Source organism: Astatotilapia calliptera, chromosome 12, assembly GCF_964374335.1.
Source record: "Astatotilapia calliptera chromosome 12, fAstCal68.1, whole genome shotgun sequence".
Classification (NCBI taxonomy): Eukaryota; Metazoa; Chordata; class Actinopteri; order Cichliformes; family Cichlidae; genus Astatotilapia; species Astatotilapia calliptera.
Window position 1 is genome coordinate 6,467,952 of NC_137433.1, and position 26,040 is coordinate 6,493,991.

At 42.2% G+C, this 26,040-nt stretch overlaps 2 protein-coding genes across 4 annotated transcripts; both read left to right on the forward strand.

Annotated features, from left to right (window-relative positions):
* Positions 1-668: 668 nt before the first annotated feature.
* snrnp27 (small nuclear ribonucleoprotein 27 (U4/U6.U5)) lies at positions 669-5,570 on the forward strand. The gene is made up of 6 exons (XM_026187193.2): positions 669-902; positions 2,121-2,247; positions 2,603-2,715; positions 2,825-2,904; positions 4,972-5,036; positions 5,388-5,570. Exons 1-6 carry the CDS (start codon positions 866-868, stop codon positions 5,440-5,442), a joined length of 477 nt encoding a protein of 158 aa, XP_026042978.1. The 5' UTR covers positions 669-865; the 3' UTR covers positions 5,443-5,570.
* Positions 5,571-6,427: 857 nt separating this feature from the next.
* mxd1 (MAX dimerization protein 1) lies at positions 6,428-25,584 on the forward strand. 3 transcript variants are annotated; one of them, XR_013912410.1, is made up of 7 exons: positions 6,447-7,601; positions 8,246-8,345; positions 15,525-15,554; positions 19,852-19,966; positions 20,155-20,314; positions 21,731-24,869; positions 24,910-25,584. XR_013912410.1 is itself a non-coding variant. In XM_026187117.2 (6 exons), the coding sequence occupies exons 1-6, from the start codon at positions 7,535-7,537 to the stop codon at positions 21,925-21,927; spliced, it is 669 nt and encodes a 222-aa protein (XP_026042902.1). In that variant the 5' UTR covers positions 6,431-7,534; the 3' UTR covers positions 21,928-25,584. The 3 variants fall into 3 exon arrangements, 2 of the variants coding, with proteins under 2 accessions (XP_026042903.1, XP_026042902.1); XM_026187117.2 differs by having other exon boundaries at positions 6,431-7,601; positions 21,731-25,584; XM_026187118.2 differs by lacking the exon at positions 15,525-15,554 and having other exon boundaries at positions 6,428-7,601; positions 21,731-25,584.
* The last annotated feature ends 456 nt before the right edge of the window (positions 25,585-26,040 follow it).

Here is a 26,040-nt window from a genome sequence, read left to right on the forward strand (position 1 = left end):
CATCTGGCTCCATCTCACCCTGTCCCTAGCATCTTCTTCTGTCACACCAGTCCTCTGCATGTACTTCTTAACTAAATCCACAAATCTTCTTTGTGGTCTTCCTCTTTTCCTAGATAACCCTATCTCCAAGATCCTTTGCCCAGTATATCTATCGCTATCCATCTTCGGCACATGCCAAAACCATTTCAGCCTTGAGAGATGGTCCCTACTCTCACTATAGACCACCATGTGAACCATGTCATAGTCCACAGAGGCTCCTGCCTGACCTCCTACCTGTCAATGACCACTGCAAACAAGAAGGGTCTTAGAGTCGATCCCTGTAATCCCACCCCCACCTGTAACCCATCTGTTGCTCCTAGTGCACACATCACCACTCTCTCACTATCTTCGTATCCATCCTGCACCACTCTGGCATTCTTATGTACCACTCCTGACTCCTTCATGCAGTACTACAGTTGCCATCTTACTTATACCCTCATGGGTTGTCTCTTCAGTTTTTTCTCTCTGAGATTACTACAGCTCTGCACTTCACATGTGTCATTAAATACTATTCATTTTTTTAAAAAGAAGAAGAAGAAGAAGAATGAACAACAGCTTTTATTCATTACTAGCTGGTCTTGGATGTTTTGGTTAACATCATAAAGGCTATGCCACCAAACAAGAAAACTATCCTCCAGGTTGGTAGAGGGCGCTCTTCTTCCTGTACGTGACCGGAAACTTGCATACGAAGCTCAAGAAAAAAAAAGAGACCGGTTTGGAGTAGCATTTAGTAGCATCCACCAGCGACATACAAATAACTTCCAGCTGATTTGTATTACATTTATTTTCCATTTTTTGTGAGTCTAGTATCTTATCTGTTCGGAGAATGGGTAGGAGCAGGAGTCGAACTCCTCCAAGACGAGGTAAGAAACTGAAGTAGCTAGCTGTTTTTCTGTTAACGTCGTCTCTTCGCCAACACGCCGAGAAGTAAATGTGCTTTATGAAATCGCGTTTTTCTGCCTGATAAAGATAATAACCTATACCTCAAAGGGACTAGAAGCAAAACTGATATTTTAATTGTAACTGTGTGCATCGACTGGGTTGTCGTATTAACAAAAGGTTCTAGATGTGTGGAGAACTCGCAGTAGCTTCGATACGATTCCCGAGCTGCGTTCACGTACTGTGCATAAAATGGGGGATAAACAAAAACACTCTCCAGGGGTCCACGGGAGGAGAAGACGCCATCCTAACCAGCAGTGCATTTTTGGGTCTGATGTAGGGTTTTTGTTTTTTGTTTTGTTTTTTTTGTTTGGTTGGGGTTTTTTTGGAATAAAAAAACTGCATGTTAAAAATATATATTTCTGCGTGATTTATCAGGATAATTAACGTGTGTTTTGCAAAGATACAGCTTTGATTCAAAGATACAGAAAATCTGCTGGACAAATTACAGTTTAATTTCCCGAGATTTTTGTATGATCAGTTTGGGAAATCCAATACACGGTCCTCTATTTTTAGAGGTTAAAAATTGATGCATAGTGGACTAACAAGCAGTTTCAGGGTCAGTCGAGGACTGTATGCTTGTTGTACTCTCACGCATGAAGCGGATATAATATCTCATAGCCTCTCACTGTCATTTCAATTTTTGCTAAATAGTTAATGCAACATTTTTTTTATTAAACCCTATAAATTAAAGGTGAAAGTCTATGCTATGGTCACGTCTGGTGGGTTCCTAAATGGTACAGTACTTTTGACTATAAATGGCAAATGAACTGGTACTAATTATCACCTTGTACTCGGTTTGCTTTTTACTACAACCAAGGTAAGTAGCAAGAAATTGTGTGCTGATTATGGTTGGCCCAATTTCAGACATGATACCAGTACCTATGAAAATACATAATACTCCATCCTACAGAAGTAATAGCAAAACAGTTATTTCTAAAAAAAAGTTGTTAAATTTCAACCAGTTTTTCCCAATTATATGTGAGATTTAGACGTTTTATTTTATATGGTATGGCAGAAATCCAACACGGTACAGAAGAAAATAGCCGACGTTTGGATTTTTAAGACTGCTACAGTATATAGATGCCAGTCTGCTGTTCAAGACGCTTCAGTTAATGCCATGATGTCATTTCGTCCTCCAGAAAGAAGACGTTCCCGCTCAACTTCTAGAGAGCGTGAGCGAAGACGAAGGGAGCGGGATCGCTCTCGAGATCGGGAACGGGACCGTCGCAGGAGTCGCTCACGGTCTCCTCACAGGAGACGCTCAAGGTGAATTTTTGTTTGTTGGTGTATTTGTTTTTGTGTTTAGAGAAACTTTGTTTTCAAGACTAATATTTCCACCTCATTTACTATTTTAGAGACCTTACCCATGCAGAGCTGTGATAGATTTTGGTCACAATGAGTATTGTTAGTATATACTGAATAAACGGCAGTTTCCAGTTTACTATCACAGAGAAGTGTTGTTTCAGATGAGTAGTGGTGCACTTGTGATTTTCTTTGCCCTTTGTTAACAAACTTTTTGTCGAGATTCTTTTAAACAATACAAGAGCACCACAAAGTGCCTTATTTGCTCTGATTAGATGTGATAACCCATCCTGCAGCCATCACTGTGCTCCTTTTGCAGGTCTCCCCGACGTCATCGATCCTCCTCCCTCTCTCCTTCGAGACAAAAGGAGAGACGAGATGATGAGCGCAAAGACTCAAAGGAAAAGACGGCAAAGCCCATTGAGATCTCAGGTATCAGACATTATTTATACACTTGCACATTAAGCAGGAATCTTAGTTTTTCAGGCATTTTGTAGTAACAGAGACTAAATTCAATGTTTTTTTTCTATTTTTTAAATAGCGGAGGACATGCAGGGCAAAACGGAGGAGGAGATTGAGATGATGAAGCTTATGGGATTTGGGAACTTTGATACCAGCAAGGTGAGAGTTGTTCTATGTGTTATGCAGCCACAAGGGGGTGCAGTTTATTTCTAATAAAGTTCACTACACACACACACACACACACAGTATGTTTGCATTTATTTCAGTGGATTGAAATGGAACTTCCAAAAGCACATTGGCACTGATGAAATTGATTAGAGCAGCTGCTGTAAAAAGCAGGTTGTCCTTGTTTAAATAAAGGGGACATTTTTCACATTTTCCCTTGACTCTTTCTATTTAGGGGAATACTGTTGTTTTTGAGTTATGGTTCTTTTTTCCCCCCTGCTTATCTGTCAAATTGGAGCGTGCACGCTCCAATTTGCATAACTATTTTCAAATCCCTATTATATTTTCGTTTTTGCTGCAGGTTGTAAAAATGAGTGTATCTCAAAAATGAAATTATAAAGACACTCAAAATAAATTTCCTGTGGCTGGGAACTATTTTGTGAAACTTTGCATTTACAGTTTTGGGGGATGTACCTCTGAAGTTTCTGTAACTAGAAAAATTTGTAAAAAAAAAAAACAATTTTCAGTTTCTTTTTTTAGTTTATTGCACATTTTTGGTATTTATGTAGTTACTATGGACATATTGCATTCGTATGATTTAAATTTAGGATATAATGATTTTATTGATGTATAGCAACTGGAAATGCTCCAAAAATGGCACTACAGCATGTAATAATGTAAAGATAAGCTCAGGCGGACTTGGTTCTATGGTGGGCTTAAAACGGTTAAAAATTGACATAATTGACACATACTGAAATGTTTGTACATGAATCTACATTCATGTACAAATAGAGCAGCTTTCACATGACAGCAAGCCCCCCATGGCTAATGTAAGTTTGCAGTACTGTGCAAGAGTCTTGAGCCGCTCTCATTTATTTTGCTTCTATAACGAGCAGTGTTATAACCCTAACCCTTTAGGGACTTTTGTTGCTAATAGCCTGTCACAGTATCTAAAAGTAATATTCTTTTGAAGTAGGAACAAATCCAGCAATGACCTGGCACAGGGAAGCATCTGACCCTTCGGGTGGTCATCTGTTCACTGAAGCCTCATCAAAAATAGTGTTAGTGGAAAGGTGAAACCATTCTTAAGGAAGAATAAAAGGAGAAAAGGCTGAAGTGTTCCAAATTACACAAGAACTGAACTGAAAATCGGTGGTAACAAGTCTTAGACATGATAAATCAAAATGTGAGTTTCTTGGTTCAGTTTTTCATAATATGTATGCAGGAGGTTAAGATAGAGGTACAACACTGAGTGTCTGCAGCAATCTAAAACAGAGGGTGGAGGCTTTTTTGTGGTTTGGGGCTGCACTTCAAGCAGTGCTGTTCAGTATGAACACAGAAAAGTACCATCATTTTAATCAACCATGTAATAGCATCTGGGAAGCATGTGACTGGCAAGGGCTTCATTGTTTAGCATGACCCAGTCACACTGCCAAAGCACACCCGGTTAGATAGCTGAGCATCAACATTATTGAAGCAATGTGGGATCATCTTGACAGAAAACAGAATAACAGGCACATTAAAAATAAAGATTCAATCAAATCAAATTGTTAGCTATAAGAATAGATTAACATTCTAAATGGTATGAAACCTGTCTATTATGAAAATGATCAAAAGGGGAAAATAAGTGGATAGACTTAAAGTAATCACTAAATAAAGAGTAGCAGTTACAAGAAGTGGATGAATAGTTGCAATTATAAGCTAATAGTTATGGTTGGGCAAACTGTTTATCCAATAAGAGTTGGTAAGCTTAATATAATCACAAAGAGCAAACAGTGGGTTGAAAAGGGTCACTTCAAAACTCAGTCCATTGAACACTAGCAGTGTTATAGTTGATAAAGAGGTTCCTCTGGCAGGCCACTGGGTTTGTGTCCTATTAACAAAACTGTTTTCCACTGATCAAAATCCTTCAGTTCCGTGAAATGCATATTTAGAGAATTCCAACTGCTATCATGAGCTTGACCCAATTCAGCTTCATCTGTACACTGTCATGTTTAGCTAAGAATGTTTTTTAAAAGTTTGTTTGGTGATATGTCATGCAGTAACATTGTTTTTACACAGGGGAAGAAGACTGATGGCTCAAGTAACGCGTATGCCATCAATGTGACCATGAAGAGAAAATACAGGTAGGTCATTGAACAGAAACAAGCATTTGTAGTTGTTTGGTTGTGCCGTGTCTGTACAGTGCAGCACGTCTCTTTGGATATTTCATAAGCTTTCCTTTGTTAGTGACAGATCCTTTTTAAAGTTTCTTTTGGAGCCCCAGCTGTTAGTCGTGTTGCTGAGTTACGTCAATTTTTCTGCCCCCCTCTTCACAGTGTGCACTCTCAGCATCTATCACTGTTAAAGTAGCCAATCACCTCCGCAGGTGTTTCTATGCAGAGATGCCAACGCTCCCATTGGTGCTCGATGATGTAATCTGTGTGTGTTGGGAGGGAAACAGTGATATAATGTTTTCTTATATATTTATTTTACAGGCAGTACATGAACAGAAAGGGTGGATTTAACAGGCCGCTGGACTTCATTGCTTGAAAGTATCATCAACTCCAATGTTCCCCAATAAGTTTACCTGTGTGTACCCTCCCTTCCCCCCACCCTTATGAAAATAGATGGCATGTTCAATATCTTACGTGTTTTGTGTGATTTAACAGTCGTGTATATACCTTTTTATAAGCAAATGCATACATGTAAATAGTAGTACCTGCAAGATGTACTCACAGCTGGGTGAGACTGAGCTTAATATTGCTGACATGGATGATTTATTTGAAATAAAAGCATTAAAAAAAACATGCTTTCTGTCCTGATTATGAAAATTAATTTATTAAAATGCTTATGCACTGATTAAATATCCATCCGCTAGGTTGTGCAGGAACACGGTTTCTTTTGAAATAATGGCTAAATATGACATTATTCATTGTCCCTTTTAAGGATTGAATAGGATCAGATTGGTTATTCCTGTGAATGCTTGCGTTTCTTTCTAGTTTAAATATAGCATAATCTCATTTGGTGTTCTCTGAGAAATGTATCCTATAGGATTGTTTCAAATCCAGGTTTAAATTCAGTCCTACGTAAAGGCTGCTAAGAAACCTTTCCTGGGGTGGTATTTGTTCAAGTCCAGGGTTTATCGTGCTCTAAAATAATGATCCCTCTCATTTTGAAGCAAGCGTTTAAATGTTTCATACTAGATTGGATCAGCTGTGCTGTCTGACAGAACCGACCCACCAAAATAACCAATCCCTGTACTTGTCCTTACCCCAACTACCAATCATAACCGAGCATCCCTCCGGCAGATCCAATCTAGCGCCGAGCCTTTTAAAGCCATTATGGATCAGAAAGCAACAAGCGGGCGCATGCGTGCAGATAGTTTGTGACGGAGAAGAAAGAGACCAATGATAAGAGGTCATGTGAATTGGACCAATCATGTATCACAAAATTTATTAAATGACACAACGGGAGCCAATCGCTGCCATACACCGAGAAACAGCATGGCAGAGAGGCGTGTTGATTGTCAAAAGCGGGCGTTGTCAGATAGGCTCGTGCCCACTAGGGCCAATAGCTGTCAAGTTCATAGAAAAAAACAACCAATTACTGTGTAGGAGTGTATAGCGCAGAAACTGTCTCCATTGTGGCTGTACACGGTGTATTTCAGCCGATGTTAATTAGAACCAAAATGGCTGCTTAAGGTCCACAGTTGAAGTAAGCGCTGAACCCTCTCTGCAATTGACGGTTTTAACGCCGAATAGGAGCTTGAGAGGTTATACTCAGTATCCAATCACATTGCAGCACCCAGAATCTTTGTACAGTACAGTAGAGAGCTGGTGTCCAGATCAACAAGCCACTATTTTGGAAGCTGTTTGACAAACAGTCACTCTTCTTCAGTTGATGTCAGTCGCTATCTGCGTTTCCAGCGAGACGTATCGCGCGTTAAACCGGCGCAAAACTAACCAGCCATAGCTCTGAACCGATAAGGTTGGATGACATCGTCGGCTGAACTTTAAAACAGCTAGCTCTTTTATATATATATATATATATAATTTTCACAAGGCAAGTGTCTAGCAACTGTACATGCTAACGTTCTTTTTTCACTGGCCGAAGCTTTTCCAAATACAACCGAGATAGCAAGAACTTTCCATATTTAATTTGACAGCTTAACATTGGCGCTAACGTTAGCCAGCCTTTTTTTCACCAAATAGAGCAATTCGGGGATTATTTTTGTATGTCACACAGCCTTTCGTTTTGTTTTTGTCAACAAGCCGTCTTTTCTCGAAGAGCCAACTATAAAGCTGACGATATTTAGCTGGCATTTTGACTTAAAAGGGAACAAAGTAACCTTAGCTCCTGAAGAAGTGTTATTAGTGTCAGCCCTTACTAGCCAGCTAACACCATATCCTTAATTTAACAACCACAGAGGAAGTTTGGCTTTTCGAACTGACTGGTGCTGCATTCAAGGCCTTTAACAGTGAAGGACCAACTCTGTAACGCGCTCTCTCTGGCTCTTTAAAAATAATAACTGACAGAACAGCGAGCTACCCAAGTGTGAAAAAGAAGCAGGACCCTGAAGCAGCCTGTGTACAGCCACGGAATTCCTTTTAGGATTGTTAAATTATCAGTGTTATTGTTTAAAATGGCGGCGATCGGAATGGTGCAGATGTTGATCGAAGCAGCCGAGTACCTTGATCGCAGGGAACGAGGTAAAGTATCATTGTATTCTTTTCTACTCTTTTCTTATTCACTCTGTGCAATGTAACATTAACACCCCTCCCCCTCCGAATCACTCGGATTTAAGCACACGTCGTTTGATGCGTTCCTAAATCCTGTTGCTTCCCATTATTATTCTTATTACATCAAACAATCAGGCCATGAAATAAATTCATAAATGTCGAATTTCACGCATCGATTCAGCAGGCTGCATCACCTGCCCCAAACAGGTGCTAATAAATATGTGATTACAGGCGCATAATTCATACGTGTAAAGACAAACGGGCATTTGCATTCGCGATAATGAAAGAATGAATGCATATGTGGCAGATGTGCAGGGAGACATTGTTTTCGTGGACGCCCCTCCTTTCCTTCTGTTGTGGTTTGCTAGTGGGGTTTATTCCAGTTCAAGATGACATCATTGTCCATCCCGAGGAAGGGGGAAAGGGCTAAAAGATACTACTTGAGACCCATTCCCCGCATGCCTGCTAAAAAGCATAAGACATTGCTGCGGGATGCCAAAAGCTAAAGCTGAAATGTGACACATTGTGCAGTCTCTCCTTCTGTTCACTGTGGGTATATTTTCCATTGCAGGATTTCAGGACATGTGACCACTATGTTGTTTACTTGCTTGCAGAAGCTGAACATGGCTATGCCTCCATGCCGCCATTCATCAGCAGCCGGGAGAGGGAAAGTTTGAAAAGGAAAAGCAAAAGCAAGAAAAACACAAGTAGCAGGTAAAGGCAAAACTGTACATGCCTGATTGGTTTCCTGCTCTGCAACAAGTCGCCCATCACATCCCCACTTCAGGGGTCCCCCGCACCCCCCTCCCTCCTCTTCCCCTCCTCACTTCTTGGAGGATTAAGCCATTCTTCATCACACTAGTGTTTGTGTTTCAAGTCAAAATCCTTATTTGGTGCTTGTGATGTGAGGCTTGCTTTTTCATTTTAAAAAATTTTTTTTTTATGCATTTCTGTACTGTGCTTCCAGGTGGACAAGCTAACTGCCCAAATTTAAAATGGCAGGAAGTGCAGTGAGTTCAGAGATAGCAGCCTCATCCCTATTTGCATAATTTGTTATATTCACAGCAACGCTGTTGAAACAGCGACTTTGTGCTCTTGGCCAAACATGGTCACAATCAAACATCCAAAGCTTTGAAAAGGGTTATGACTGCGAGACACTACCTTGTTGTTTTGACATCAAATAGTGACCGGGTCAGACACACTGTTACAAACACCAATCTAACTGCAAAGAAAAGACAGACAGGCTAGGCCAATTTTATAATCAAAATAACATGTTAATGCCTTTTACGTAATATATCTGCAAAAAAAATTGTATTTGTATCTGATCATGTATTTTGCTGAGAGCTTATCCGTAGAAGCTTTCGGATTGTTACAGAAAATAAGTCAGCTCTCTGATCTTCCACTGTAAGCTATAGATACGGTTAGCGTCTGATCACCATATCTGCATTTCAGTCATTCCTGCACACTTTATGATGTTGATGAAAAATAGAACATAGGATTATGAATTATCTATTATCTTTTTTATCACTGACTGCCACAGTGAGAGCACAGCTGATGTCAGCTAATGTTTTAACTGTTAGAATTACCGCCTGCCTGTTGCATCTTTGTTTCTTCAACCAACACAAAATACCACAATACTTATAATAGTATTTTTCACGTATGTGTTTTACGTGTTCAGTTTTTAGTATACCTAATATAGTGAAAATATCAGCATTTATTTTCTTATTTTCTCATAGAATAACACTATCTGCAGTCAGTTTACTAATGGACAGTGTTCTTATCATGAATGTTTAGTCATTGGTAACCAGGTGACCCTTACTGCCTCATGTTGGTTTACCAGCTAGCTTTCAAGTTATGTTGCAGTTTTAGTGATCCCCATGCTTCCCCAGAGAGGATCTCTCCCAGGGTTGGACAGGCTCCAACTCCACCGTGTACAGCGAGTGACTACAGTTGTCCCTCTACCCTGAAGTTTCACTTGGAGATGGAAGACCTCTCTAAGCAGAATCTGCAGCACATAGAGAACTGGTTCAGCTCACTGACGCTGCATAGAAGAGCAAGAGCTAGTCTCACTAGCTGCATACTGAGTCGGTGGAGGTTGAGTTGGTACAAAGGATTAAAGACTTACTGGAGTAGCAGCTGATTGCATTGTTTAGTTATTTATTTGATTCGAAATATTTGCAGAGAAGAAAATTCTGATAAACAGTATTATATAATAAATAACCTATTATATGAGGTTGCCATGGGGTGCCTGTGCCATGCACCCCATGGCACAGGGTGCATGCGTACATGTTCAATCCATAGCTTGTATGAAAAAGATTTACTGTACGTAGGCTGAGTTAACATTTACATGATGTGCAGACTATGCCTTATCTGTCAGTGAAGTATTGATGGAAAAGCATCTACCAATGGTGGTAAAGGATTGTGTTGACTGACATATGACAGGGTGGCACATGTGCAAGAGGATAACCTATGCAACCAGAACCTGAAATATCTGCTGGTGTCCACCCATCAGCTCACCTTATATGTGGACAGGGCTTTAGAAGCGCTCCATAATCTGTCAACAGCACTGACATGCTGTATGCATAGGCCACTTTAGGTGTTGCTACCAAGTAATATTTTGTAATTCAGAGTCTAATGGCTAATTCATATATAACACTGCAGAAAAGGTCCTCTGATGTCACACGTATGTGTGAGTCTGTTAGGTTAAGATTACGTTTAGTCTTCCCCATGTGTTCTTTAAAGTATATGAGTGACAGATACAAACGTCATCCTGGCTTAAAGTCAATGACCCCACAGTAAGGAAAAGTGGGTCAGTCAAGGTGATGCAGAAGACATTTAAGTGAGTCCGGTGGTGGTGAGTCCGGGCTGCGCTTGTCTTCTAAGTGGACACTAGTCAATTTAGAGTCTCTAACCTGAATTCCGTAAATCAATGGTATGAGGACAGATTTGTGTTGCCTCCGCAATCCGTAGATCAATTTGCACTCTGCGATTGGACTCCAGTTTGCTGTCATGATCCTGTGTAGGAAGTTATCTCCTGTGTGTACAAACTTTACCAAAGAAAAGGCAGGTTTAAACTACTGCAGGTGATTGTTTCAACAGAGAGGATGAAGTAAATTAAAGGCTGTTGGAAACTGATCTTTGAGATAAAACAGTGACATCTAGGCACCTGCTTCTGTCCTTCAGTAAACACAAAACTGACATATTGTTGATCCCAACCTTTATGTGCCTTCTTTTCATTCAAACATTTTAAAAAAGCAGCAGATCAAAGAAGCAACTGATGAGAGCACCACCAGCTGTTTGCACAGATCCAGTAATTAATATAAATATTTTAAAGTGCTTGATGGTTCATATTGCATGAAGCTGCAATAAAAAGTTTCGATGCTACAGTTACAGAAGAGTTTCATAATACCTCTAAAAATATTTCAGAGACATGCTTTGTTGGTGAAACTGGTGTATCAGGTGTATTGCCATGAGGGTACACTGTTCATCCATTGTTCATCCGTCAGTGCAGAAAATATATGCTGGGGTGCATAATCTGCTTTGTGTAGGACTCATCTGATGTAGGATTGTAGGTATATTTTCTGGACTATCAACACTCTTTTCTACTCCTGTATTTGTATGGTTTTTGTAGCAGTTACATCTGCCTCTGATTTGATAGAAATCTAGACATTTTCCTGTTATTCCTGATCACTGGTATACTTTAAAAAAAAAAAACAACATTGTGCGGTTTTCTGTAAGTGGCTGACGTAACTAAAAGTAAACAATAAAAGAGGGAAAACTAAATGTGCAATGGAGGAAATGAATTTGGAAGAAGTTGAGGTGCATCTTGTGACTCATAAAGCTGACCAGCCTGACTCTGGATGGTTAATCTAATAACTTTGTGGCCAAGAATTCAAGTGTAGTCAAAAGAAAACAGTTTAGCCAACTTATAGAAACCAGCATCATGTCTGAAATATACATTTCCTGTCTTATCTATGCAGTTATGATGTTCATACTAAATATGGTCAAAGGTTTAAATAATGACATCTGAGTATGTCCCAGTAAACTCAGGCTTCAGACAGTTTTTTTCTACTCTGGGATCTTTATCATGTCAGAGAGTGTATGCAGCTCTGGTTGTGAGCATAGAAGCTTCACCAATCTGCTGATCAGTCAATGTCTTTATGAGGGACAGTTAATCGGAGGAAAGCTTAGTTCAGAAAATTGTGGTGTTAAAGGAGAAGAGCTAAAAACGGCTTGTTTCACAGTTAATGAAGTGATGGAGCTGCACTAAGGCCTGCTATAAGATAAATATGGATTTAGGACATTTTTTTTATATTCACAGCTGTGTATGATGTCAATGAGAGTGTTAATGTTTGTCTCTGACACAATCAAGTTTGATTGTGATCTCAGAAGCCCCACCCATCTCCTCTGCAAACCTTCTCTTCATGTGGGGCAATCACAAGAAAGTTGTGGGGTAGGGGAGCTAAAGCAGCTTCTTTCGCGTGGATTGTGAACTGAACGGCGGCACAAAGGCCCATTAGGAGAGATATGTGACCATTATTTTGAACTGTAAATTATGCAAAGCTCCTCTGGTCTAGAAATAAATATATGAAGCTGAAAATATACAGCATTGGTCCTCTTTATTAAAGGAAACAACTGCTTATTCATTACATCGAGCAGTATATCAGTTGATTTCGACAAAAGTGACTGGGACAAATTTGGAGTGTGCTACCATTTCTGCTGTGATTTCAAAAACACAGGGTGTAGAGTATTGAAAAGACGTGCTTCTAACTCAGATCATGTCCTAGCATGTGTAGACTTACTTGGTTTGTTGCTATTTCTGGTTAAAAAAAAACCCCAAAACAACCAAAAAACAACTTTTTGTTCACCAGCCTTTCCTTTTTCCATTTCCAGTTCTGAAGCATTTTTTTTCAGCTATTACTCATTGCTATTTAAGGGCAGCAGAATCACACGGCATTAATAAGGGTATCTCTGCAACGATGATTTGATGTAGTCGGATCTGACATTGTCTCTTGGTGATTAACAGTACAGAATAACCTGGGTTGATCTCTGCTGGAAAAGATCAAATCAATTAATTGGTGTTATTTGATCAGTTTTATGTTGTTTCTGCTGCTGATTCTGGTCAAATATAGGGCAGGCATTTATATTTGAATTTATACATATGCCCCTCCGGTTTCTGCCATTTCCCCCAAAGCGTAGATGTGTGAGTAGTAGTAGTGGGGGAGGGGACTCGCCATGTTTCTGGCGTGGACGTGTGCATGTGTGTCAGTAGTAAGGAGTCCACCCTCCCCCTCATTTCTCTCTCTGTCTCCCTCTCGCATTTCTCTCTCCTCACCTCCTCCATCCTTCTGTGTCTTTCCTGCTCTGCTCTCACTTTTGGCCGTCAGTGGAGAACAGCAGCGCCTCCATTACAGACAAGGAGAAAGAGTCCTCCCCCTCCTCACTCACAAACACACACATTCATACAATACGCAACTACAGTGCACTGTGGAAATTACACGAGGAGCTTGCCATAATCATTCTGCAGTCAACTGGTGCCTTTCGGTGGTCATCACGCCGTGTTGTTCAGGCTGATGCAGCTGAAAGAAAAGTGCGCTGGTGAATCGTTTGGCAGCAACTCTGTGATCCAGTATTTAACCTTCTGAGGACCTCTGAGGTGACAGTAGCTCATTTAGTGAGACTTGTTTGTTGTGTGTTTTCTCTATTTTTGGTCAGTGATTTCCTCTCCAAAAACAAATGTTGAGGTTGACCCACAAGCCAGTCTGTCACAAGGCTCTGTATAGTTCTGTGACAAAAAAGTACTTTCCCAAGATTCAGAAGCTTGTAGAACCACCTTTAAGCAATACCTCGAAGTAGCTGTCTCCTTATGACTTTATCTGTCTCTCACATCATTGTTGAGGAATTTTGACCTACTCGTCTTGACAGCATTGGTTCAGTTCATTGGGTTTGCAGGTATTTTTGATGCACTTCTCACTTAAGATTGCACCACAGCATTTCAGTAAGGTTGAGATCTGAACTTTGACACTGCAGAATCTTAATTATTTTCTTTTTAGTCGTTCTGTTTGAGCCAAGCTTTATCTGTCAGACAGATGGCCTCACATTATAATTCACAATACTTTATTATACAGAGAAATTCATGGTTGACTGAGTGATTGTAAGGTGTCCAAATCCTGTGCCTGCAACATAAGTCCAAGTCAGCACCCCTCTATAAGTTAATATGTGGTCTTTGGGCTGGCACTGTGTAGTATAGCCAAACATCTCCAATTTGGTCTCATCTGTCTAAAGGACATTGTTTCAAAATTGTTTGGGTTTGTTCAGGTGCAACTTTGGGACCCTAAACTGTGCTCCTATGTTCTTTTAGGGGAGAGAAGAGACTTTCTCCTGTCAGTCTTTCCAAATCAACCATATGTTCATTCTTTTTTGAACTGTACTGTTATGAACTTTAATATTTAACATACTAACTGAGGCCAGTAGTTTCTCTGAGCACTGCACAGAGGGAATTTGCTGGGCCATCTACTCTTCGAAAGATTGTGGCCCTGTGTTAACACACACCTGAGTGCTCCAGCCCAGCAAACTGCAAAAACCTCAGCTTTTATAGAGGTGCTCACACTTGGAGATGATCAGTTAAACAAATGCATTTAATTAGCAGCACCTGGCTGCTGTTTAAGATCTTAGTTCCTATGCAAGCAGAAAATGTGTGTATTTAGTTTTCTCCTGTGGAAACCTTCTTTTTCATATGACTGTACTTTAAGTAACTAGAACAGTGATGGAGTTGGAAATTAGCATAGCATGTCATCTTAAATATTGCTTCTGCATTGTGGTGGCATAGGTGTGTTTGGTAAAGTAGCAGAGAGCTATGAGGTGTCTCAGAGCCTGAAATCTAGCCTCAGTGAGTGGGATCACTTCCCTGCCAGCTCTGTTATGTCACTAGCGGCTGTCTGCCCCATACAGGAATGTACACTGGCTAGAGGGGGCCAAGTGACAGAGAGAACACCCAAAGCGAGTGGCAGAAAGACAGCCACACACATGCTGCAGTGACACGCTGCGACACAGTGAAAATATGGTCAACCCTGAGCTTTAAACCCAGGTTTGGCCCAGCAACTGAGATTACACACGAGGGGGCACCTTTGAGGTTGTGTTTGTGTGTATGTGTGTAGGCAGGACAGTGCATTAGTTTGCAGAGCTGGAAAAATGCAGAGGCTATTTTGGGATTCAGCATGGGGGTGGATATGGGGTTCAGGTGGAGGTTGAGTAGCGTTCAAGAATGTAGAGGGGATCTTCTTCTCTGCTCGTGACCTGCTCTCCTGTTTATCCTTTCTCTCACAGGTCAGACACATTTCTACCAAACCCTACACTTGACCCCATTTCTGTGTGTGTGTGTTACAGATAGAGAGATGTTTTAATACTGCAATGACAGAGTCATGCTGGCCGCGAGCACACCTCTATCTCTCATTTTACCTTCACTGTGTTCCCCCCACCCCCACTCTGCTCAGGCTTGCATGTACAATGGATAATCAGGCAATATGAAGGGACAGAGTCCCATCTACTCCTGTTTCTGGTTACTGTTACTATGTTTACCGTCGGGCCTCCTCATCACGTATCTGTGTACGAGTGTGGTCCTTAAAAAAAGCTTCCACCATGAAACAGGCCTCAGGCATAAGAACACCCAGGCTTTTCTTCATTTTTTTTCTGTCTTTTTTTCCCTCTTTGAATCTTATTTTGTAAGCAGCTCCGGCTGTTCACAGACTCCCACACAACCCTTTCTCTCGTGCGCCCTCCTCTGCCTGGATTGCGGTGCATGTGGAGAAGGGGAAGCCTTAGCTTTTTTCATTTTAATCAGTGGCTTTTTTATTATGTCTGATTTTTCATATGTGTTTTGTTTTATCTCTGCAGGTCTACACACAACGAAATGGAAAAGAACAGGTAAAAAAAAAAGAAATCAAATCTCTCTGTGTGTTTGTGTTCTTCAATCCATGAAAATATCAATTCACGCCACCCCATGCCCTGCCCACACTGAGGAAGTCTTTAAATTAGTTCAGTGCCAGTTCAGGTCCTGTAACCTGTAACATAATCTGAAACCTTTTTGAAAGAAGGTACATTTTTTAAAGTTCCAGATCTAAGGTGAATGCTCTCAGAGTGACTATCAGGATTTTAAAATTGTAGTAGGCGAATCTCTGGTGATGTGGTGTGACGTGTTCGTTGGTCCTCTTTTATGAGCCTGCTTACATGCATGAGTGGGCGATCAAAAGAAAAGCAGCGCGTATGTAGACAGGTGAAGCTGGACCTCAACTTTTTATCAGGTGAATTATTGAGCGCGATTCAGTGGACTCCTCGGGTTTATCGGTGAAGCCGCACAGCAGACCCGTGAGAAGCAGGATCCCTTCTGCATATGGATGGGCCCGACGTAGGTCAGATGCACATTAAACAGGCTCACATCACGCGCCTTTCTGGTGGATTAAGAAACCTACAGTTACGAACTAAGGCTGACGGCTCGCCTGTTGCATGAATGCACAAATTGCAGAGAAACTAGTTGAGCTAGATTACAGTCCTGAATAAACCTTACCTTTTCTCTTTTGGCGCGTTGCATCGTGAAACAAAAGCACAAGTTTTATTTGTGTACTGCCCTGTTAGCTTATGTAAGAGGTAAGCTGTATAACCCGTGATAAGCAGAAGGGAGACGTGGCATATCTAGACATGGTGGACGTGTTGTTTTTTGTAAACTCGTAACTAATCAAGTTTGAATTTAGGTGATAAGGGGGTAATGAGAATAAAATGAGCTTTATGGTGTAGTTAAGTAATTTCTTTTGAGGGGGGTGGAAGTTATGATGAACAAAAGGAACTAAGGAGAGAATCGTTTCATGCTTGAACAGAGCCACTGTTTTGTCACGGTGCCCTCCTGACGCTGATGAGATGAACGACGGGGTCACGGTTGTATCAGGTGGCTCACTGTGCTCTCTGGCTCCTGAGAGCAGCCGATCTAGTTTCAGTGCTGCACAACTTGGTTGTCTTGACAACATTTTGGAGAGCATTCATTCATGATAATTTGGTTATGTAATGGAAATAAATGTAAAAGTTATCAGAGGAGATGGTTTACTAGCAAAAGGGTGGAGGTGAAAACATTGAACGGTTAGAGTTAGGTACTGTTGAAACTGTCATGACGCTCATTAATCAATTCTGCTTCCTGAATTTGCTGATTTTCTTTTAGCTTATGTGAACATAAACTGTCCCAACAATTGATAAAAGCCATTTTTGGATGATTGTAAAGTCCTCAGTTTACATATGTAAAGCAATAGGAGTCATATTTTGATACAGTCTCTGTCACTCTCTGAGCTAGATGATCCAAACCAGCCGCTCAGTGGACAGGCTGAGCCCTCTGTATGTGTTTGTGGACACACCTCATACCCTGCAGTAAAACACAATTATGACCACTAGAGAACCTACTTAGTTAGTTTCTCCCACCACTAACGTGATGATGGAAAGCCATCAGTGGCGAGTAGTAAATTAGTCACAGCAGCCCACTGCTAGGAAAGCCTCAGGAGTGCAATGAGACCCAACCTCCCTTCCATCAGTATTGGCTTGGTTAAATTACTCACTGTTAGAGGTCAGAGGGCAAGAGCCCTGAAAGCGAGGTGATTTACTGCTAATCAGGCAAAGTGCACCAGCTGACCTAGTTGGGAGAAACCATTTTGGGTCAAAGGGGTGACGACAGCTGCAACTGCTTTGAGTATAACAAACTGAGGCGGCGCATTCACCTCATTTTGGACCAGACACATGCATTCAGGTCAGTCGTATGCAAGTGTGAAACAAGGCCAGAGAAATGTAGGCTGTGGCCTGAGGCTGCAGCTCCACATTTACTGTATAGTTACCTATTGACACAGTGAACCAGAATAACCTGTCACTGGAATAGCTGTGTGTTAGGACCACGCCGTAGTGTTTCTCTGAATCGCCATGTGACTCGTGCTGTTTGAGTCTGCTCTCTGTCAGTGTTTAACAAACATTAGCCAGCCCTTATTATGTCAGAACAACACAGGCCGGACCATTTCCATGTTATGTAATGACAGTCTGCATGTCCTTTGGACTGAGTCAGCTGAGAAGCAGGCACTTGGCTTCAGCTGTTTTGTATGTGCGTGCAAAAGCTCTGCTCGCCGATTGTGTGTTTATCTTTTTAAAGGGCAAGGGGTTGAGAATATATTTGTGCGCTTCCACTGCCCAGAGTCAAATCAGCCTCGTAGCTCTCCATGCGCACCATTTGAATAAACTCTTTCCGGCAGTGACGCTCACGTTAGGATTATTTGCAGCAGACAATAAGTGAGCGGCTCAGCCGGCCAGCCCTTCAGCTGCACAGTCAAAAAAAAAGAATAAAAAGAAAGAAAGAAAACAATTTTTACACTCATTCTCAGGAAGAGTCTGACGTACACACGCCCACTCGCTCAGGCAAACACAAGCGCACAGACACGTACACACTGTGACGAGGCTGGAGCTGGAGGTGTGTGTTGTGTAACAGCGGGGTCAAGTGGTCACCAACACCCACCAGACCTTAGAAATTGCCAAGGCTGCCAGCATAGAGGGGCTGAGGGGCATACAGGTGGAAACAGAGGCTGTGAACTGTGTATAGGTGTGTGTGACTGGGGTATAAAGGGCAAGTGACATCAATCATCAGTTGCAGTTCTGAATATATGGTGCAGATGGCTTTCTGGTTTTCTTCTTGTTTAAGAGGACCGTTGGCGCACATCCTGTCGAGCTCTATTATGTAATAGTTAACACACTGCTGACTTCCTGAAACATACAGGGCGCCTCTTTCCGTTTGCTCCTACCTTTATACTCTTTGATCCCAAAGGTTGCATTAAAGAGGAGAAAGTGTTTAGTGGCTCCAGTCTGACAAATACTTGCAGTAATGACACCTGGTTGATGAGGCCTGAAGAGTACAAAGGCAGTTCACTGCAGCTTGTTCCTCATATTTGCTTTGATGCTAGGAACTTATCGGCTGGTATTGCTTCAGCACACGCAAATCTCCTCTTTGAACTAACTCAATTTGTGTGAAGTGGACAAAAAATTCCACCCTGACTATGACAGTTACTGTCACAACAAGGAAGTATTCCCACTCTATTTAATGCTTTAACTTCCTGCTGAAACAGAAAGGATCCACTGCTGCTTGTAATCACCTGCAACAAGTAGAGACAAGACATACCACAGATGAGGGAAAAAAAAAAAAGAGTCCTGTCCTCACAGCAGTCTGGCGCAGAAATGCTAATTGGTCCTAATTATCTGGCCATGTCACTGTGCAGTAGTCATGGATACATATTACATCACTTTAGGATTTGGTTTGTTGTGTTTTTTAAGACTGCCGTTAAACTTGTCTAAATGTGAGCATTCAGAATATGCGTGCTACCAATGAAGTAAAAGTATACCTGGATAGAAAAACTCAATGGAACTCCATCAGTCATGGATTGGCCAGTACTTCAATAATAAGTCCAACATTGTTAAAGCAGTGTGGGATTGTGTTGGCAGAGAACAAGAGGCAGCCAACATCCAAAGAGCTTTGAATGTCATTCAGGAAGCCTGGAGAACTATTCCTGAAGAGTACTTGAAGAAAGACAGGAAGCCGTGCCTAAGGCAGTTCAGTCTGTGTAGAGGAATAAAGGAAGGTGTATTGGCTTTCAGACTCATTAGAATTGTCCAACACTGATTTTGCCTAATATACTGTATTTCCATGTGTGTTTGCACGTTTGCATAAGTCATTTCACCTATTTCCCATGTTCCTAGAAAAGTCTAATGACACAAGACTGATTCGAGGCTTGTCAGAGTAAAAGATGGCAAAAAACGCTGCCGTTATAATTCACCTGTTCATTTGTCAGTATTTGGAGAAATGTAAACACAGTCCTTTCAGGGCTCTTAGTATGAAGACAAAATCTCCCCTGGATGTATTTTAAGAGGTTGCTTGTTTCCCCTCAGTGAAAAATCTGAGGTCCTTGAAGCCCAATCATCCAAGTGAATTTTAAGTAAAAGGTCAATTTCAATACAAGAGTAGAACTTCTTGTAGAGAGAAAAAAACAGGATAGTTTAAGATATTTGCATTCAGCTTTTCAAAGCTCAGGTAAAGACTAGTTTTTATCAGGGATTTTCAGATTTCAGTGGCCTACCTTCTTGTTTTGTTTTTGCTTTTTGTTTTTCTGTACATTTAATAGCATCTTCCACCTTCATTTTTATCTTTCCTCTTCAGACGGGCACATCTACGACTGTGTTTGGAGCGCTTGAAATCCCTCGTTCCCTTGGGACCAGATGCTAACAGGCACACCACCCTCAGCCTGCTGATGAAGGCCAAAGATCACATCAAGGTGCGTGGATGTGCGCATGCACCACTCACCTAATCGGTGTGAAGAGGGCAATTTGTTGACCGCTGCGGTTGCTGAGTGTGTTAGTAATTGCGTGTTTCAGTAGCTGATAAGCTGCTGTGGACACGTACACAGGAGCAGATTAGGAGCTGTTCATGAAGCGCGCCGTTTTCTCTCCTTCTTCCTTGCAGAGGTTGGAGGAGGGCGAGAGGAAAGCTCAGCACACTTTGGAGCAGCTACAACGGGAGCGGAGACACCTGAGGAGGCGTCTAGAGCAGCTGGGAGTGGAGAGGACCCGCATGGACAGCACCGGCTCCACTCAGTCCTCTGATAAGTCCGACTCTGACCAGGGTGAGGCTGCACACAGGCAGAGCTGTGGCCAGCTCAGACGACTTTGTTACCACCACATGCTTTTATTCATGTCACTCTTCACATGTTTCATGTCTGGAACCTCTGGGCAAATATTCAGATGGTTTAACATCTTCTCTCAAAGCACATGAAAAAAATATGGAGGTGAACCGTTGTGCAGGAAGTTCAGAATAGGCATCATTTTATTGTTCTTGTGTCAGGTATTGTCTTCATCATCATCACTAAACACAATCTTCCACAGTGCAAAGTAAAGCGTCTTAGTAAATACACTGCTTATAAAAACACACTCATCAGATCTTAATGTGAAAAAAACATTCTGGATATCTATACTGATGTGGACGAGGTAAAGTGTTAGGAATGAAAGGATGCTACATTTCTTGATACAAACAAAAGTGATCAACCTACAGAGCGCTCAATTTAATAATACCCCAAAAATCCAAGTGAAAATAAATTATGCATCAAACGCCTCCGTTCTGACAAATGTCATTGCAGCAACTCCAAATGATACTCAGCAGTTTATACTGAGTGCCATTTATGTGGCATTCATTGTTGTTTAGTCATATGGTTAATGTCCTCCCTCCAAAGCAAATGATGTAAAAGAGGAAAGAAGAAACATGGAGAAGTAATAGTTTGTGGATCATATGCATGCTTGATGATATCAGGGCATGCTTCTAATGAGACAACAGATGATGTCCTGTACATTTCCTCCCAGGTCTGGACCAGGACGTCCCTGATCTCCTGCTCTCATCTGTAAAAACACACAGGGCGACAGTGGTGGACATGCCAAATCTGCTACTCTATGGCAAATGCCAATCAGCTCCACAGTGCTGTGTAGTTAGCACCAGGCCCAGTGGGAAACCTCAGTCCGCGCTCAATGAAGTCTGATTGTTTGGTCAGACACATTCACTCCAGCGGCCTGTTTGGAAGTCATTTGTAGCTCTGACAGTGCTCCTAGCACAAATGAGCACTGTCAGTGTTCACTTTTTCTTTTCTTTTTTTGTCTATTTGGACCGGGTTACAGGGACATGACATCAAACAACCTGAATGCATTAAGTCACTCAATAAAAGAGCAAAATCAAAAACCTTTAAATGGTTAAAATGAAAACAGATCTGTGCATGTGTCACCCTTATGCTGTGTAGCTTTGTCCCTGTTGTTTAAAGGGGATTTTAAATACAGGAAAAAAGAGCTTTTGCAGGATGTGCAGAGCAGGGAGTTACCAGCTGCTGCTGCTGGCTGTACAGGTTCCACCATTAACTCGCACTAGTTGTTTAATTAGTGTTACTAGTAATAATAACATCCTCTCTATAAGCGGAGAAACTTGAGTAGATGAATAATATGACATAGTTGTCATTCAGCTCTTTAATGGTGTCGTGTTTGTGTTCTTGTTGTTCAAACAGAGGACCTGGATGTGGACGTGGAGGGGATGGACTACCTGCTGGGTGACTTGGAGTGGAGCACCAGCAGCGTGAGCGACTCAGGGGACGAGCGAGGCAGCCTGCGCAGCAGCTGTAGCGATGAGGGCTACTCCAGCGCCAGCCTGCAGCACGTGCAGGACACTCAGGAGAAGGCTAAGCAGCTGGGCTGCAGCCTATAAACAGCACTCGTCACTGACCCAGCACCCACCTCTTTCCCTCAGCCCCCTCACCACTCCTTGGTCCCGCTCCGACCTCACCTCCCCTTCCTGCCCTTCTTCCTCCCTCTTTACCAGGACTGACCAAGTCTGAGGCCCCTCCTCCAGCTGGGCCTCCGCGGACTTCCTGTCTGCACACCGACTTCCATTCAGACTGCAACACCTCCAAGACATCCAGCCCATCATCAGCGGTCAGTCTTTAGGGTGTCCCCCGCTCTGCTCCGCACCGATAATACGAGCGGGACGTCAAAGACACTCCACCCCCCCCAACCACCCCTACCCCCATCCGACAAAAAAAACACAAAAACAGAACACAACTTTCAGCCAGAGAATGTTACCACACAATGTCCCACTGCCTCTTTTTCTATGCCTCAAGAGCCATGGGAAGCACTTATGAGATTTCACCCATACTTCACACACATAACATCAACTCGCACGTACACACACATACACACACAGACCGCTCCATCTCTCCCAAAGGTGTGATGCTGACATGGTGCGGGGCTTTTTTTGTTTATTTTTTTGCTTTTGCGTCCCGCTCACCGGTCGACCGTATGTGCATGGTACTTTGCACTTAAAATAGCTTTTTTTGTAAACAAAACGATCACCTTTTTCAAACACTGTCCCTTAGCAAAGCCCCACCCAACCCTCCCGCTGCAGCCATGGCAGCAATGCCACCAGATGAACTGAGTGTTTGAAAAACATGTCAGTCGGCAGACTTTGTGGACACTAAACTAGAGCGCGTGTGTGTGTGTGTGTGTGTGTGTGTGTGTGAGTGATGTTAAACTGTCGACAGCAATACGTCCCTCAGTACTCGGGCTTTGGCAGGCAGGCTCGCAACTGCCCTGTAATCTTTTGTCCACGCCTGCCCTTTAGAGCAAAAAGTAACAGAAAAACCGACAAAAAAGAAAAAAACAAACAAAAAAAATTGTGCAGCATGAGATTGTGACTGGGGAGGGTTTTCAGGGGTGGGTTTGATTGTTTTTATGCCGCTCTCTGATGACGGGGCATTTATTTTATTTTTTTCAAACATCATCCCTTTCTTATGTGTGCTTGTCATGGATATTATGAACACCAGCCACTGGGCCCAATACTGGTACGCTCTGGCGGGTGTTGGTACGTTTTTGTACACTACTTCTTCACTGCCCCATTCACCAGGTATTAAACAGGAAGGGAATCTACTGAGAGCACATTCCACTTATGTAAAGAAGACAGGCAGGTGAGGCTGAGAGCATTATTTCATTACTTGTTGTTGTTTTGGTTTGCGATGTTCCTACCAGTTATTTATGAAGAGAGTCCAGTTTGAGATGAAGTGAATCACTCGGAAATACAAATGGTCGGCTTTGACTTTTCAACGGGAGCACACACACACACACACACACACACACACACACACACACACACACACACACACACACACACACACACACACACACAGGATCTCTCTTTCTCTCTGCTCACAGCTAAACTAAATCAGTTTTCTCTCCCTCGCCTTGCCTTCATAGCTATTTATTGTTTTAGCAGAAATATATACCTTTTAATGTAAATAGTTTACAGAAAGAAGTGTCTATCAGCAGATGTATTTATTAGATAAATCTATAGATGAATATACAAAAACAATCTATTTAATTAGTTATAGCTTATGTTCTTCTTGTGAGGTTTGAGAGTTTCCTATATGTAGTTTGTTTGCACAGCCTAGTCAATCCATAAAATATTGAGAAATGTCTCTTTGTGCCTCGAGGCTTTAGTGTCTGTCTGAATTCAGCACGGTGCTCCTAGGAAGTGATTTCTTTGTGGCTGATTCTGATTTTTCTTTTAGCCATTTTCGAAGCCCATAAGAGAAGGATAATGGGACAAAAAAACTGAAGAACTTAAAAAAGAAAATGATTAGAAAGTAGAAAAAGCGAGAGGAGCAGGTGTCCGGGTCAAGCGCAGTGGCGCTGCCGGTTTACCTCCCAACACCCCTTTCCCTCCCCCACGCCCGTGCCTCAGACAAAATGGCTCTTGAGCCTTGTGAGATTTTTTTTCTTCTTCTTTTTCTTTTTACCCCACCTCTTCCTCCTCCTCCTCCTCCTCTTCGCGTGTGGTTCCCAGTCATCACGGGCAGGGACAGGAGCGCAGATCTGTTGTCGTTTCTTCTGAATGTACGCGTTATCAACCCCTGCAGTCGTAGCAGCACGGTGCCAAAAGAAGCTCCCTGCGTGTTGTGCATGCGCCACTTGCAGATCTCAGTTTAAAGCATGATGATGGTACGCCAAAAAACACAAAAACACAAAAAAAAGGAGGAAAAAAAAGGAAAGCAGAAAAATAGATATGAGATTGTTTAGTCGTTGAGTGTCGAACGCTGCTTATTTTTGTCCAAACGGAGAGGGACTGTGCAGCCACGCTAACCAGGTGGGGGTTGGGGGGGTGGGGGTGTTGAAAAGTAGGTGTGAGTGGGCAGGTGTGTTCACTGTAATGCCATCTGTCGGTGCATACGTGTGTGTACAGTATGTGAGCGTGTGTGTGTGAGTTTACTGCATTATTGTCTTCAGAGATGTATTTTTTTGGTAGTAGAGGGTGGGTGATTTTAAAAACATTGTAAATCCATGTTTCTGTTTATTTGTTTTATTTGAAGAAGAGCATTAATGTCTTTCTGTGGTAGCCACCATTTTTTTTTCTCTCCTCCCCATCCATCGTCTCATTTCTGTCTTCCACTAATCTCTGTGTGTGTGTGTGTGTGTGTGTGTGTGTGTGTGTGTGTGTGTGTGTGTGTGTGTGTGTGTGTGTGTGTGTGTGTGTGTGTGTGTGTGTGTGTGTGTTTGTGCCATGCAACCATGTGTGAGCAATACACCCTCCTCCACATGCTGCGTTGGCATCAGTGGTTCAGGCAAAGTGTGTGTGTGTGTGTGTGTGTGTGTGTGTGTGTGTGTGTGTGTGTGTGTGTGTGTGTGTGTGTGTGTGTAGCTGGGCAGTGTACTGTATGTGTCAGTGATCACATCGCACCCCTCTCACTTCCAGTACAAAGACCCTGGTGCTCTCAGCATCTGCCTTAAGAAGCAGGTGTGGAATCTCTCAAAGAACAAGACTACAGTCAGACCAGTTGTTTAAGCTACAGCTTTCCACATCAGGGGAAAACTCACGTTCATGTGTATATTTGGCTTTTCTTTTCTTTTTTTGCACACTTTTATCCCTGCATACAAAGCGGCTCAAAACGGACACACCTGTTACGGCCTAACAGACGCATACAGTGTGTTTACGACAACAGCGACGTGCATCACAAAGGTCATTCCCTTCTTTTCTTCTTCGTGACGGGTCTCAGGCGTGGTGCTCTCATCGCATTAGACACAAAACACACAAGACAACACCCCCTCGTCACGGCTCCATCGAACATCGTCGTCACCTCCTGCCTTTCTTCTCAGAAAGGTCAAACGTCTGTTTGCTGAATAATAACATTAAGGTTTGTGCACTTAACTTTTTAAGAAATTGGAGAATTTGGACACTGTCTTCTAAAGAAATCTCTTCAAATGTAAGAGAGGGGAGAAACAGCCCCCCTTTGATAATGAATCGTTGAGCAGCAATTTATATTTGCCAGTGATATTAAAATGAATTAAACATTTGAAACCCTTGTTTACCTACCTATCTCCTTGTCGTGGTCTTTGTTCATGGTTTGTGATTATTAAGCATACGGGACGAGAACAAATGGAGGCTGTCAGGGGAAATCCAGCCCACCGGTTTCTCATACAATGGGTAATTTTCACGTAGAGGTTGAGTAGACGGTAATGAGGAGCATTTTTTTTGTGTGTGTGTGTGAAGATAATATAAAAAGAAAGCCTTAGCAGGGGCTTGATCCTCGCCAGCCATCCATTGTGTTCCAGAGTAATCTGTTGGCCAAATCCCATGTTTGTGTGATCACCGCCATCTGACTGCTGCTCTACAGGCAACACACACGAAGCTAGAATGGAAAAAGAAAGAGGGGGATGGGTTTCCTGAAAAGGCTGCATCCCTTCATGCTGCATCTAATGCAAGTCCTCTCCACCCTTTGCATCCACAAACAATCACAGTTCATGTTGTAACTGACCAACAAGTACCTTGACC